Genomic DNA, 14,400 nt, shown 5'->3' on the forward strand with positions numbered 1-14,400 from the left:
GGGTGGAGGAGTGGCCTAGTGGTTAGGATGGTGGACTCTGGTCCTGGGGAACTGAGTTCGATTCCCACTTCAGGCACAGGCAGATCCTTGTGACTCTGGGCAAGTCACTTAACCCTCCATTGCCTCAGGTACAAATAATTACCTGTATAGTAAGCCACATTGAGCCTGCCATGAGTGGGAAAGTGCGGGGTTGAAAAATAAAAATAAATAAATCTGAATGCACTACCTGCATTCTACGCAATTCTATATCATGCATATTCATATGGGTAACTGCAAAACCTTACTGGCTACATATGTCCTGAGGACTGGGTTGAGAACCCATGGATAAGGGCACATAGGGGAGTGTGGTGTGTGGTGTGTGTGTGTGTGTGGTGTGTGTGTGTGTGTAGATAGGATATTAGACTAGTAAAAAAGGCCCATTTCTGACACAAATGAAACGGGCGCTAGCAAGGTTTTTCCTCGAACTGTGTAGTTTAAGAGAGTGTATGTGAGAGTGACTGTGTGAGAGAGAAAGAGAGGTGTATGTGAGAGTGACTGGTGAGTGAGAGAGACAGAGAGAGAGAGTGCAGTGTGTGTGTGTGACAGAGAGCGAGTGAGCCTGGGTACGAGTGTGTCTGAGAGAGAGAGAGAGAGAGAGAGAGAGAGAGAGAGAGAGAGTGTGTGTGGAGAGCAGCTGAGCGTTACTGTGCAGATGCTGAGCTCTGGCTGTGCTTCAAGAGCTGACCAATCCTATTTAATAGAATTCACCTCCAACATTCTGAAGCTGGAGAAACCTCGTGTGGTTGGTCACTTCTGCTTGTGAGGAACCCGGAAGTACGTGATGTCAATTCAGGAGATGGATACAGAGAGCAGGAATGCCTCAGCCATGCAGTCAGCTTCAGAATGTTGGAGGTGCGTTTTATTATATAGGATATATAATGTGCTGGCAATATCAGCACGAACCATTTTATAAAAAACAACAGCATAAAAAGAGTAGTTTCATATGAGGTGGGGGTTACATGTATAAATGGTAGAACATACATAACATAGTAAATGACAGCACAAAAAAGACATGCATGTTCCATCCAGTCTTCTAACAAAGAAGCCAGAGCCTTCACTTCACGATGAAATTGCTGACATCACAAATAGGGAAGTCAGCAAATAGCCACAATGCCAACCTCATATAGACAATTATATCTGATACAAACTTGGAAGAGTGGGTTTTATAACTTTGGTTGTAGCATAGCCACATTCATTGTTAATACTTCATTAACCTGCAAACCTATAATGTTTGCAAACTGACATTTTACTCTCTAACAACCTTAAGGGGGTCTTCCCCCTCCTCCTCTGAGATATGCTTATAGCTAGTGATACAAATCCTATATAATAAAACACACCTCCAACGTTCTGAAGCCGAGAAAGTGAAGCCTTCAAGCCTTGAAGCATTCCTGTAACGTTCCGGAACTATGTGTCATCAATTGAGGAGATGGAGCCTTACAGAACGCACAAATGCTTCAAGGCTTGAAGGCTTCACTTTCTCGGCTTCAGAACGTTGGAGGTGCATTTTATGATATAGGATTGCTCGGTGCTTTTCTGTAGCACATGGGGGAATTTACTATATGCTGATTAAAGTGGAGGAGTGGCTGGAGGGGGGGCAGGGGAGATAGGAGAATCGCTGGGTGGCTGGAGGGGGGGCAGGGGAGAGAGGAGATTCACTGGGTGGCCGGAGGGGGGGGCAAGGGACACAGGAGAATCGCTGGTTGGCTGGAGGGGGGCAGGAGAGATAGGACAATCGCTGGGTGGCTGGAGGGGGCAGGGGAGAGAGGAGAATCGCTGGGTGGCTGGAGGGGGGAAGGGAGAGAAGAGCATCGGTGGGTGGCTGGAGGGGGGCAAGGGAAAAAGTAGAATCGCTGGGTGGCTGGAGGGGGAGCAGGGGCGAGAGGAGAATCGCTGTATGGCTGGAGGGGGGACAGAGGAGATACACTCACACCCAGCAGTCTCACTCTCTCTCTCTCTCACACACACTCGCACATTCACTCTCTCTCTCACACAGTCAATCTCACACATACTCTCTCAAACATCACACCTCCGAGGAAAACCTTGCTAGCGCCCATTTCATTTGTGTCAGAAACGGGCCTGTTTTACTAGTGTAATATAAACATGCATACTTGTTCTTTCTTGCTATTTTGAGACACAGATTGTAGAAGTCTGCCCAGCCTGGCCTTACTTTCCAACTTCTGCGGTTGGTGTCAAAGCCCATTCCAGCCCACCCACGTATGTCTTTCCATAATCGTGACATAGACCATAGAGGTTCACCCTGTTTGGCCATGTTTAGGGCACAGACCACAGAAGTCTGCCCAGTAGTGGTTTTACTTCCAAGACTGGAGTTGCTGTCTATGCATCACTACTTTCTATATAGGGATCCCTTGCGTTTACCTCATGCCTTTTTAAATTCTGTCACTGTATCTTCAACACTTCCATCAGGAGGGCCTTCCAGACTTCCCCACTCTCTTCATGTAAAGCATTTCCTGATGTTACTCTTGTTGACCACCCTATAAGCTATATTCATATGCTCTAGCTAGACACCTTCCCCATCTATAGAGAGAGCAAGGTGCTCGTTTTCAAAGCATATGAGCGTCTCAAAAAGCTGAAATGGATGTCCAATGTGCTTGGAACGTCCAAATCCTAATTTTGCAAAGACAGAATAGGGATGTCCAAATAGCAACAGAGTGTGTTCTGGGCTGGTCTAGGAAGGCCTGAAATCTGGACATCCACCAGTAATTACTAAAAGGGAAGAAGCGATCATGCCTAAAAGGGAGCAAGTCCTTACTGAACCTTGTTTCAGGAATGTCCAGGTTACAGAAAGGTGCTCTGATTGAGCAGCTGTCCACAGAGGGATTAATAAGGCACGACACCTCCTTAATCCCCCAATGGCTGCTGCCCCCCTTCTCTCTCCCTTGAAAAGTGAACCCAGAAGGGGATTCCACGCTCTATAACAGCTTCAGGTATTATGGCTTTCTTACAGAGCAGGAAGCAGGTCCGAGGGTTAACCTAGGGTGTGCAGTGGACTGTAAACAGAAGTACCAAGGTTGAAATCACCTCTTTTTTTTTTTGTGAGCTCTCCAGAAACAGAAAAATACCTACTGTACCCTAAAGTACAAGTCTGAAGGCCATTGAAGTTGTGCACATTCAGGTACCGTAGATTTCTGTTCCTGGAAAGCTCACATTTAAAAAAAAAAAAAAGAAGTTAAAAGTGGGATTTGAACCTGGGTCCACTGTTTTACAGTCTACTGCACTAACCACAAGGCTGACCCATTGCTCTAAACGGATATCTGTGTGGCCATTTTCAAAGAATGCTGCTATACAGACATCCATGTTCCTTGTTTTTCCCGTCAACATTTGGATGTTCCAAGCTTGAAAAATGGATGCTCACGCTGAACGTTTTCCGCCACATGCACATCCATCTCACGTATTTCCCAACAGGCTGTATCCTATTCAAAATGCATGTGATATGGACGCCCATTTGGGATGCTGTGCCTTAGATGTCCCTATGACGACTTGAACATTCTTTCCGAAAATGCCCCTCTAAATGTCCACTATCACAAAACTAGAAGTATAAGAGGATCTAATTAAGGAGAATAGTTCTAAAACCTCAAATTACTGGCTTTTTGAGTTGGTTTTTAATGCTACAGAGATTGCGTCCCTCCCTCTTTTCTTGAAGCCCACATCCAACAGGAAGTTAGTTCACATTTAAGTGTAATTTGAAGGAAAGTAAATGCTAACAGGGATTTAAAAAATTATCCCCAGATTCTATATCGTGTGCCTACCGTTCCGCGCCAAAATCCAAGCGTATTCTGGAGCACATGTAACTTAATTGGCTTAATAAACCAATCAGCGTTAACAGCACTTAAGCAATAATGAGCACTAATTGTCAATAATTAGAATTTATGCACACAACTCCCTCAGCGCATTCTGTAATGCACTGTGCCTAAATTTCAATGCGCGCAGGCAAAAAAAAGGTCGTTATGGGCGCAGAAATGGGCACTTCGTGACCATTCTAAAATTTATGCCCGTTGTTACAGAATATAGCCAGTGCGCGTAAATCTATGTGCTGGGATTTACACCACATTTTCATCAGTGTCAATGGATGCACATAGTTTTAGGTGCTAAGATATCAACTACGAGTACAGTGCAATCCGCTTAAGTGCAAGAGTCTGGGACCAAAGAAATGCATGCAGTTAACCAGAACGTGCACTTCAACCGTTGTGACCCAAAGAAGCTTGACATCCTGATAAACATATGTACAGTACTGTTTATTATTATACATACAGTATACAGTCTCCATTAACTGACATTAGGCTTACTTGAAGTAATCAGTTATAGTCCTCTGTACAATCTTGGATCTGTGAGTTCCATAGACTGCGTCTGCCAGACGGTAAAAATTGTCATAGCACTGAAATCCAGGTGGCCTCCAGATAGGCCCGCACACGGTGTTGAGACTCTCCAGCGCTCTTGCAAAAGTGACAGGAGGAGGTTGTTGAATTTTGTCAGCATGTGCCTCGCTGCTCATTTCTTCATCTGTTTCATCATCAGCCATTGTTGCTTGCGTGTAGGCGCATATGTTGTCTCAGCTGTTTGTAGATCGTAATCAACAGCTACGTAGCGATGGAACTCTTCTTCAGTAACACTGGCTGGGATGTCATAACCTCTTATCTAACGCGTTTGCAACAGCTGCATCTGTTTCGTCCCTCTCCACATCCTTAACAAAGCTTGCCCGCTTGGTAGCAGTTCACAATGGTTGCCTGTGTAACATGATTCCAGGCTTCTTTCTGCATATGTAGGGAATCCAACCGTGATAGATTATGAGCCAGCTCAACAGCACGTTTATCGTTGCCAGTCTGGTCTCCTTAATGCTCATCAGACGACGTAGCACAAGAGCCCGTAATGTTGTTTGAAATTGGCTATCTATGCCCTGATCCAGAGGTTGGATCAGAGAGGTAGTGTTTGGTGGCAGGAAGACCACCTTGACGTTAGACAGCCTACATCATCCCTGTGTGCAGCACAATTATCACAAAGCAGCAAAATCTGACTCTTTTGTGCCCGCATTCTAGTGTCTAACTTCTTTAGCCACTGCTTCCAAATTTCCCCAGTCATCCATGATTTGCGTTAGCCTCGTATGACACAGGAAGTTGCAAAACTTTCTTGAAGCAACGGGGCTGTTTGCTCTTTCCAATGACGAGGGGTTCCAACTTCTCACTCCCATCCAAAAATACTTCTCACGCTTTCCAAAAATACTAGGACTAGGGGCATGCGATGAAACTACAGTGTAGTAAATTTAAAACAAATCGGAGAAAATTTTTCGTCACCCAACGTGTAATTAAACTCTGGAATTCGTTGCCGGAGAACGTTGTGAAGGCGGTTAGCTTGGCAGAGTTTAAAAGGGGTTAGACGGTTTCCTAAAGGACAGTCCATAAACTGCTACTAAACGGACTTGGGAAAAATCCACAATTCCAAGAATAACATGTATAGCATGTTTGTACGTTTGGGAAGCTTGCCAGGTGCCCTTGGCCTGGATGGCCGCTGTCGTGGACAGGATGCTGGGCTCGATGGACCCTTGGTCTTTTCCCAGTGTGGCATTACTTATGTATATTGCAGCAAAGGAGGATCGTCAGTCGGTCCTTCGACGTTTTACCTCCAGTAGTTTCAGCATGTTTGAATGCAAGTATTCCATCAGGAATCACTCGCCAGTAGATACCGTTTTCGTCAGCAGTGAAATGTCACGAGGTGCAAACTCGTTCAAGATGGTAGGAAGAACTGAAACAACCCATTTTCAGTACCAGAGTCATCAGCGTTTGTTTCTTACCATGCTATTTCTTGAATTTTATGCTGTTCCTCTCCTTCCATCTTTCCAACCATTCCAACAGAGGCTTTGAATTCCAGTTAGTCCAAGACTTTCAGCTAGCTAGTTAGCTTTCTCCATAAGCAGTGGACCGCTGACAGGAAACTGCCTGCTACGACTCGAGAAAACCACTGAAGAACATCTTCTACCTCCTCAGCTTTTCCTGCCCGTTTTTGTTTCCATTGTGGATTTGTATTGTTTTGCCAGTCTTCCAGAAGCTAGTCTTTCTGCTTCAAGACATGTGAAATTTGACTGGGATTGACACCATATCTTTAGCAATAGATGCTTGACTTCCTTTGTTTTCTAATTTTTTTAAGAACTTCTATTCGTTCAGCTAGTGTTAAAGTCTTACAGTACCGCCGCGACGACCCCAGTGTACGCTCTAACAACATTCTTTCGCTTATTCTGCCTGTGGCAGTTAAAGAGGCAGTAAATTTGAAATCTCGTTGGTTGTCATGTGCCAATCGGCTTCCATATTCCGTGCAAGCGCTTATGCGGAGTCTTTTCCTGCAGAGGAGCAGTCTTGAACCACGCATATAAGCGAATCTTACACTTATCAGTGGTGCGCTAAACCGAAGTTTGTCCCCATAGAAACTGATGGTGCCAAAAAACGGGACCGAAGTACGGCATGCAGTTAAACAGAGCATGTGCTTATCCGACGTGCACTTAAATGGAGTGCACTGTATTCTATATACCACACCTAAATCTAGGCACAGCTTATAGAATACGCTTAGGCGGAAAAGTTTTCCACACATTTTTTTTAGGCGCCATGTATAGATTCCCTCCTATATGTGTATTCAATGGAAAATATACAAATGTTTTAAAAATTCACCCACACAATGCCTAGAACAGGCCTCTTCGAGCTTTGGATATGCATGTTTAAATAGTGATTTAAAAATTGCCATTTAACACATGTATGCCCATTTACATGGGTAAAGATGCTTTTTTTTCACAAATATACATACTGCCTAACTCTTCTAAAATGACCTTTAATGCATTACAGTTTGAACCATTTCAGTATGTGGTGTGAGCTTAGGAACACTTGTGTTTCAAATCTACTAAAGTAGAGCAAGGGATTTCTTACCTGCTTGGGCGTGGCAGATTGAACCAGAATAGCTCAAAAAGCCACTCCAAGGGATCTTAAAATACTCTCTCCTCTCTTCTATCAGGAGTGTGCAACAGTTTTGTTCTCTTTTGAGGAACTGAGATGTGGTGGGGCATTGGAGGCAAATTTTCAAAATGACTGGGGGTGCTAAACGCAATAAAAATTACCCCTCTCTGGATCCAGTCAATGAGTTTGCTCAATATTTGGGGGTGCTCAAGTACCCACAGAGCTGGCTCCTATGGGGTGGGGCACGTATAACAAGTTAAAATAACCATTTAAATACTGGATGAAGGGGGTAAGCATGATGTAATAAAAATTGTGAACTCTCCTGTAAGTTAAAACAATAAGTATTTATCTTATTATTTCCTTACCTGTAAATACAGTTTATTGTCTTTTGTAATAGCATCCATAAGCTCTTTCTGCAGTGGCGGATCACCATTCACCAAAGTCCATTTGCTGAGCTACTGCTGACACCATTGCTTTTGCAATTTTGCCGTTTGTAAAGCAGTACGTAGGCAGTGTCCTTTGGAAACCTACTGGTGATATTCTGAACAGACTGAAAAGAGGTAAACGTTACTCTGCTGTCGTTAAATAGGAACCACTCATGTGACACCTCCCTGCTATCCCTCTCCTTTCCAACAACAGAGATGGGAGTTTCATCACCTAAGAAATGTCCCTGGTGAGGGCTCAGAGCCAGTGTGTTGGGCTGATGACACAGCTGACCTGGAGACCTTGAGCCTGCAACATTTCTGGCATAGGAATAATAATGCCCACTTTCAGAAGATATGCCGGAATGCACCACAATGGAACTCAATACATAAGGTACCAGCTGGGTGCAGATATCTTCAGTCCCAGAGGGTTTCAGTTTTTTAGCAAGGTTCTCACCAATATGGAACTCCATATCCATGGCCCAATTTCCTGCTGCCTGAGCTAAGGATGATGTAGTTCTTTTCACTGGCAGCTCCAAAACCAGTGGCAGGGACACATTGTCCAAGATTTTACGCCTTACATGGCACTTTGGATCATAGGAAAATCTTAAGAGCGTGAGGATGAGGTATTCTGGCTCGTCCATAATTTGCATAGTTTTCTCTGCATTTTGCAGAGAATCACATTTCTCGCAGTGGTACCTGTTGTCTCCGTCAAGAATCTCAGGTGCCAGGAAATAGCTAAGCAAGTCGGTGACTGAAAGAGGACTTTCTTTTCCTGGTTTCACAGGCCCGGAACTGTTACTAGAAATTCTGCACAGGTCAGATGTGTTCTTAACACTGTTAAGTGCAGATGGTAGATCATCGTGCATTTCTATGTTCAAACCTACTTCAGGATCAGTGGCTTCTTTCACTGGATTATAGAGGTCTGATTCTGCAGTCGAGCTGGCTGTATCTGAATCTACTTGCAACATACAAACATCTTTCTCTCTAGGAGAACAGAGAGCCCCTTTCACCGACACCCTTGAGGACGAAGGGCAGAAAGCTAGGGAAAGATCAGTGAAAGCCTCCTCCTTTTGAGAAGTGCTTTTGCAGTTCAGGCAGCATATGTTGGTTAGCAGCTTCCCACCAAACATTTTCTCTATCAATGTTTTGTCCTCTTTAATATTACCCTTGTAACGTGCCTCAGAAAAGGGCTGGATCTTGGAGTTTGACTCATGAAACGAGCTGTCTGTAATCATATTTTCTGAAGGATGCAGCGAAGAAAGTGCTTTAATGCTTTTTTCTTCTTCATGCAGTCTGAAAAAGATAGATAAGCATAAGTTTGGAACGTCATCAAATAATCTCTGAATGCATTTCATGTAATACACAAGAGTTGTTAGAGAAGCACTTACAACTGGACAACTGTTCTCCAAAAAAAAAAAAAAAAGAGAAAGGCAGTCATGTTGAAATGTTTCCTTGATGTAAAGTGCAAAAAAATCCCACTTTTGCAAAACATAATTTAAAAGACTTTTTGAAATTAAGATTTTTTTTGCTCCATTACTTGAAACTTAAATATTATAGATGTCTGCTCCTTCACTGCACTGTATTTTCAGCTATGTTCATAAACAGCCCCATCTCAAGACTGTCTTCTCCGTTTGCTTCCAGTACACTACTGTGTTATTTTACAACTCATATACAGACAGATTTTATATAATACCTGGAGAGGGGAATTTACACACTCAGGTCAGGTCACGGAGAATCCTCATATTTTATAAGAGGCTCTGCAAAACACACAGAATCTTGTAAAATAGGTGCAGGACTGGATATTGAAGTGCCTCCACATGTAGACTGAGCAGCAATTTTAGAAAGCTGCATCTGGGGATAAATACAGAAATCTCCTCCACCAAGATGCTGGAGCAGCTTTCTTAAAAAAAATAAAAAAAATTGATGCTCCCTCTGTAAAAGGATCCCCCATGACATCCTTTTTTCCCCATGGCAACCTCCACTCCTGGCCATAAACCCCCCCCCCCTCCTCCAATGATAGGTTCCCCTGCAACAAATCCCCCTTGATGGCTGTGCCCCCACTACAAAGAATCTTCCGAAGGCCCAACTCTTCCCCTACCCCAATCCTGAGGTTTACAGGGGTCCCTGGGTCTCGTGGGACTGAAGCAATGCCAACTCACTCCCACCTTGATGAGCAGGTTCCTCCAAATGACCGATGAGACCTCTAGCAGTAACATCTTTGACATATTAAGAATCTGCAGACAAAGGATTAGCCCAAAGCTCTCTCTTTCTCTATGGAGGCAAACATTATTTATGTGCTCTTCTCTCTTAGGTGATAAACATCATTTCAGTGATCGCTATATGTGTGTGTTCTCAAGTTCAAGTGTACTCTCTAGTTCTCCATATCCTAGGTCTCTTCAGTGCTGTGGTTTCCTCTGTAGTAGCCAGGTCAAGGATAAACCTCTGGATGGATGTATTATCCCCTGATACTCAGTGGAAGGTATAAAGGCACTCTATCAACAAAAAGCAGGTCCCTTTGATTATTTTGATCAGCACAACTATTGGGGCAGTTCTATAACCAGGTGAACATTTACACATGCATTACAGACAAAGTTTTAGATCAGTAGCACATATGGGTGCAAGTGCATACTCACACACATATATGCTAAGATGCCATCTAAGTGCTATTCTGAAAATAGCCTGTTAACTTCCATAGGCATATTTGCACAGGGGTTTACAGAGGGGCTGAGCATGGGTAGGACATAGGCAAGGCTCCCTCTTATGTGCATAACTTACATAACACCTTAAGTTATATGCGCCACTGCTGCTCTCAGGCACTCGCACTTACACCAGCTCGATGGGTGGCATAATTAGGAGTGCCTAAATGTTAGGCATACTATGCTACTAGTCTATAACGGAACGTAAGTGCCTAGGCTCTTTTATAGTATGTGTTAGGCGGTGAGAGTCTGATATGTACAGACGGGAAGAGGGATCTTGGGGTAATAGTATCTGAGGATCTGAAGGCGACGAAACAGTGCGACAAGATGGTGGCAGCTAGAAGGTTGTTAGGCTGTATAGAGAGAGGTGTGACCAGCAGAAGAAAAGAGGTTTTAATGCCCCTGTATAAGTCATGGGTGAGGCCCCACCTGGAGTATTGTGTTCAGTTTTGGAGGCCGTATTTTGCAAAGTATGTAAAAAGAATTGAAGTGGTGCAAAGAAAAGCTACAATGACAGTGAAGGGCAAAGCAAAAATAGAACACATAGACAGGCAAGAGAGCAAGGTAACCAATTCAAAGAAAGCTGCCCATGAGGTCAGAGAGAGGTCAAACATTATCTCAGATAGGGTAGGAGTGAATAAACATGTCCTACTGCAGTATGTGCAGCCCAAGTCACTCCTTGTGTGTGTGAGTGAGAACAAAAAGTTAGTTACTTCTTCCATTAAAGGCGTGGTTGAAGAGCCAAGCTTTCACCTCCTTCCTGAAGTAGAGGTAGTCTTGTGTTAAGCGGAGCCTTTCAGGCAGTGCATTCCAGAGTGTGGGGGCTACTCCGGAAAAGGCTCGCTTGCAGGTATCACATCATGTAATGTCTTTTGGAGAGGGTGTAGTCAGGGCAGGAGTGATTCCCAGTCGATCCTGCCCCTGCTAGTTCTGCTCTCCAAATACCACCTCTAGTGGCAATCTTGCGAGACTGTTGCAAGAAGTCACAGCAACTAATTTAAGAATAGAGCTAACACGGGCAACATCAATTTGGGGATCACTCCTGCCTTGACTACACCACTAGATCACCATACCACTGTCAGCCAACTAAGGATCTTCTCCAGCAAACCCCATACCAGCATTTTCTTCAGTAAACTCAGAACAGAAATACTTGTTTAGCATACCCACTTTTTCCTCATCACTCTCTACATAGTGGTTTTCAGCATCTCTCAGTGTTACAATTCCATTTCTAGCCTTCCTCGTTTCGCCAGTATATCTGAAAAAAAGCCTTGTCACCTCTTTTTATATCTCTAGCCATCTTTTTTTTTGCTAGGCTTTTGACAGCCATATTTTGCAACTCTATTTTGATACATAAAATGACAGTTCTACTATCAGAGAAACAACTGAACATAGACAACTTGTTAAATCCAATGTACTAAATGATCGTTAATTTGCCTTTTGAAAACAAACAAAAAAAATATTTCTTCTTCTGTCCAAACAATCTCCCGTTGTTTCAGACACTGCTCATGTCTGGATCTAAGTAACACTCCAAATCAAATACTACATTACATTATTACCGTAATAATGTAAAGCTAAAATGCATAAAATTATATTGGCTTCCTGGATTTTTTGGTATTACTGTAGAAAAAAAAGTCAAATAACGCATCAAAACTTTTAAAGTGTACAGAAGACAGGCCCTCTTTCCACAGAAAAGGTGATCTGAAATGAGTCACAGTATGAAGGTGAAAGGGTGCAGAATACAGAGTAACTTAAGGAATTATTTACAGAAAAAATACTTAAAGAACATATACCCATGGTGACCAAAAAAAAGAGGTGGAATGGTTGTCTAAAATATTGTACAATCAATGCCACTCAAAAAGAAAAAAAATTACACGAGTAAAGTCAAAAAGTATAAAGAGCACAGTGATCCTTTGTTGAAAAGTGACAACTAAACTATATTACATTGGTAGGTAAACCTAAAACATATGAAAGGCATATCATTTATGACTGGTTTCCATACCCCTGTTCTCTGTATACATTCACAATCACATCTGCAGAGTTTCACTTGTTAGTTCATCTACATAATAACCCAAGAATGTTACATCCAAGATGACCACATCCATGGATACCCACATGGGCCAGCAGTCATCTTTGTCCGCTAACTTTATTTTAAATGGGGGTCTCCATGTGGGGCCACAATGTTTCTTTCAGACAGGTGCCTCTCTTCCATTTTTTCCCCATCTTTTGGGTTCTAGGTAAAACTGTGCTTGTCATTTTTTTAGCATTCAAAACTGAGGAGGAGAAAGACAATTGAGGCTGGCTTCTTGGCATTTCCAATTTTTGTCTGCATCTTTCCATTTTCTAGTCTGTGGTCAATAATTCTGTATAGAGTGAGGCTCCGTCTGTGCTTTCCCTTGCATGGGTGCCACTTTGTTGTTGTTTTTTTTTTTTTTTTTAATTATGAATTGGATGAGTGCCTGTGTTTTCTCCATGTAGTTTCTGTGCAAAGATTTGTAGTTAATGTAAGGTGTTTAAAATCTTACCAATTTTCAGTTTTCTTGTACATTTGAAACAATTTTTACTGGTAGCTAACCTTTACAAATAGGTTTGTGTAAGTACTGAGAATTAAACTCGTGTCTGAACGGCTGAAAAACAACAAGCAGAATACATACACCCTGAACACTGAGAAGGGAGGATGTACACGTGTTGTCATAGTGACAGGCTTCAATTGCCCCCATACTACCCCTTTCCCCCACCCACATGGCTTGATTTCCTTTCATCAGCTTTAAAATTACTCAGAAGTCCCAACAAGCATGTTAAAATTGCATATTCATATGCTTTTTCAAGTGCTCTAGGGTTAAAGCCTATTTAAAAGTTCTTTTTTTATGAACACAAAAATGTAAGAATTAAGGAAGAGGAGGGGTAGTGCGGGCCATTTCAGAATCAGATAATTTTATTGGCATTACATTACTAGTTGTGTTGCCAAAGTTATACATTTATAGCAGTCAGGGCAAAGAAACCTTTAAAAAGAAGGTGGAAAGTCTGATTTTCTCTATTGGCTTTGGTAAATATGCATTTCTGTGATAGGTGCTGGCCTGAATGCCACTTGTTAAAACTTAAGAGGGTCTTTTACTAAAGCTTAGCTCGTTATCTGTAGCAGGTCCCATTTTATTCCTATGGGCCCTGCTGCAGATAACTTCTAAGCTTTAGTAAAGACCCCCCCCCCCCCCTTAGTGTCTTTGACATAAATTTAGTCTTTCATGGGGAAGAGAAAACTTACACAGAGAAAATTCTAATCTATGCAATCCTTGTAAAGGGCAGAAAAGGCAAAATATACTATACTAGTAAAAAAGGCCCGTTTCTGACACAAATGAAACGGGCGCTAGCAAGGTTTTCCTCGGAGTGTGTATATTTGAGAGAGTGTGTGTGAGTGACTGTGTGTGAGAGAGAGAGTGAATGTGCGAGTGTGTGTGTGTGACAGAGAGAAAGTGAGACTGGGTGCGAGTGTGTCTGTGAGAGAGCGAGTGTGTGCCAGGGCCCCCCCTCCCTCCCAGTTCCAGGGTCCCCCTTCCCTCCCTCCGAGTTCCAGGGTTGTTGTCCCCCTCCCTCAGAGTTCCAGGGTCGTCCCCTCCCTGCCTCGAGTTCCAGGGTCGTCCCCTCCCTGCCTCCCTCTGAGTTTCAGGGTCCCCTCCCTCCCCTGCATTCATCCATATGCAGGCAAAGTCCTCTGTGCCCTGCCCCCTCCATCCATCCATGTGCAGCATCTCTCCCCTGCCCCCTCCACCTCCCTCTGAGTTCCAGGCTCCCTCCCTCCGAGTTTCAGTGTCCCCCTCCCTCCCTCCCATTTCCATGGTCCCCCCTCCCTCTGTCCCTCCATCCCAGTTCCAGGGTCCCATGGAACTGGGAGGGAGGACGGAGAACGTTGGAGGAGTGATGTCAGCAGGTGGTTACGATCCCAGTGAGACACATTGGAATGCTGGAGGAGCAAATTATTATATTAGATAATTCTTGTGCACATGTGAAAGGGTATGGGATTTGATATACTGTCTTCCTGTGGTTACAATCAAAATGATTTACATATTATACAGGTACTTATTCTGTACCCGGGGCAATGAAGGGTTAAATGACTTGTCCAGGGTCAAAAGGAACTGCAGTGGGAATCAAATACAGTTCCCCTGGTTCTTAGGCCACTGAACCATAAAGTTACTCCGCCACTTAAGAAAAAAAAAAAAATAGCCTGCGTAATTCTACAAAGGTTTCCTAAGGGGAAAAACTATTTTTATTAATGTAGCATATAAACTCTGGTTTTCT

At 43.3% G+C, this 14,400-nt stretch overlaps 1 protein-coding gene across 1 annotated transcript in view; it reads right to left on the minus strand.

The window, feature by feature from the left end:
• USP38 (ubiquitin specific peptidase 38) overlaps window positions 1-14,400 on the minus strand; it is a gene marked incomplete in the record, with an annotated part of 169,277 nt that overhangs the window by 68,475 nt on the left and 86,402 nt on the right. Inside the window, 1 exon segment of the mRNA XM_030191689.1 lies at window positions 7,427-8,707. Coding sequence (XP_030047549.1) covers window positions 7,427-8,707 — 1,281 coding nt within the window.

Source organism: Microcaecilia unicolor, chromosome 2 (genome assembly GCF_901765095.1).
Source record: "Microcaecilia unicolor chromosome 2, aMicUni1.1, whole genome shotgun sequence".
Classification (NCBI taxonomy): Eukaryota; Metazoa; Chordata; class Amphibia; order Gymnophiona; family Siphonopidae; genus Microcaecilia; species Microcaecilia unicolor.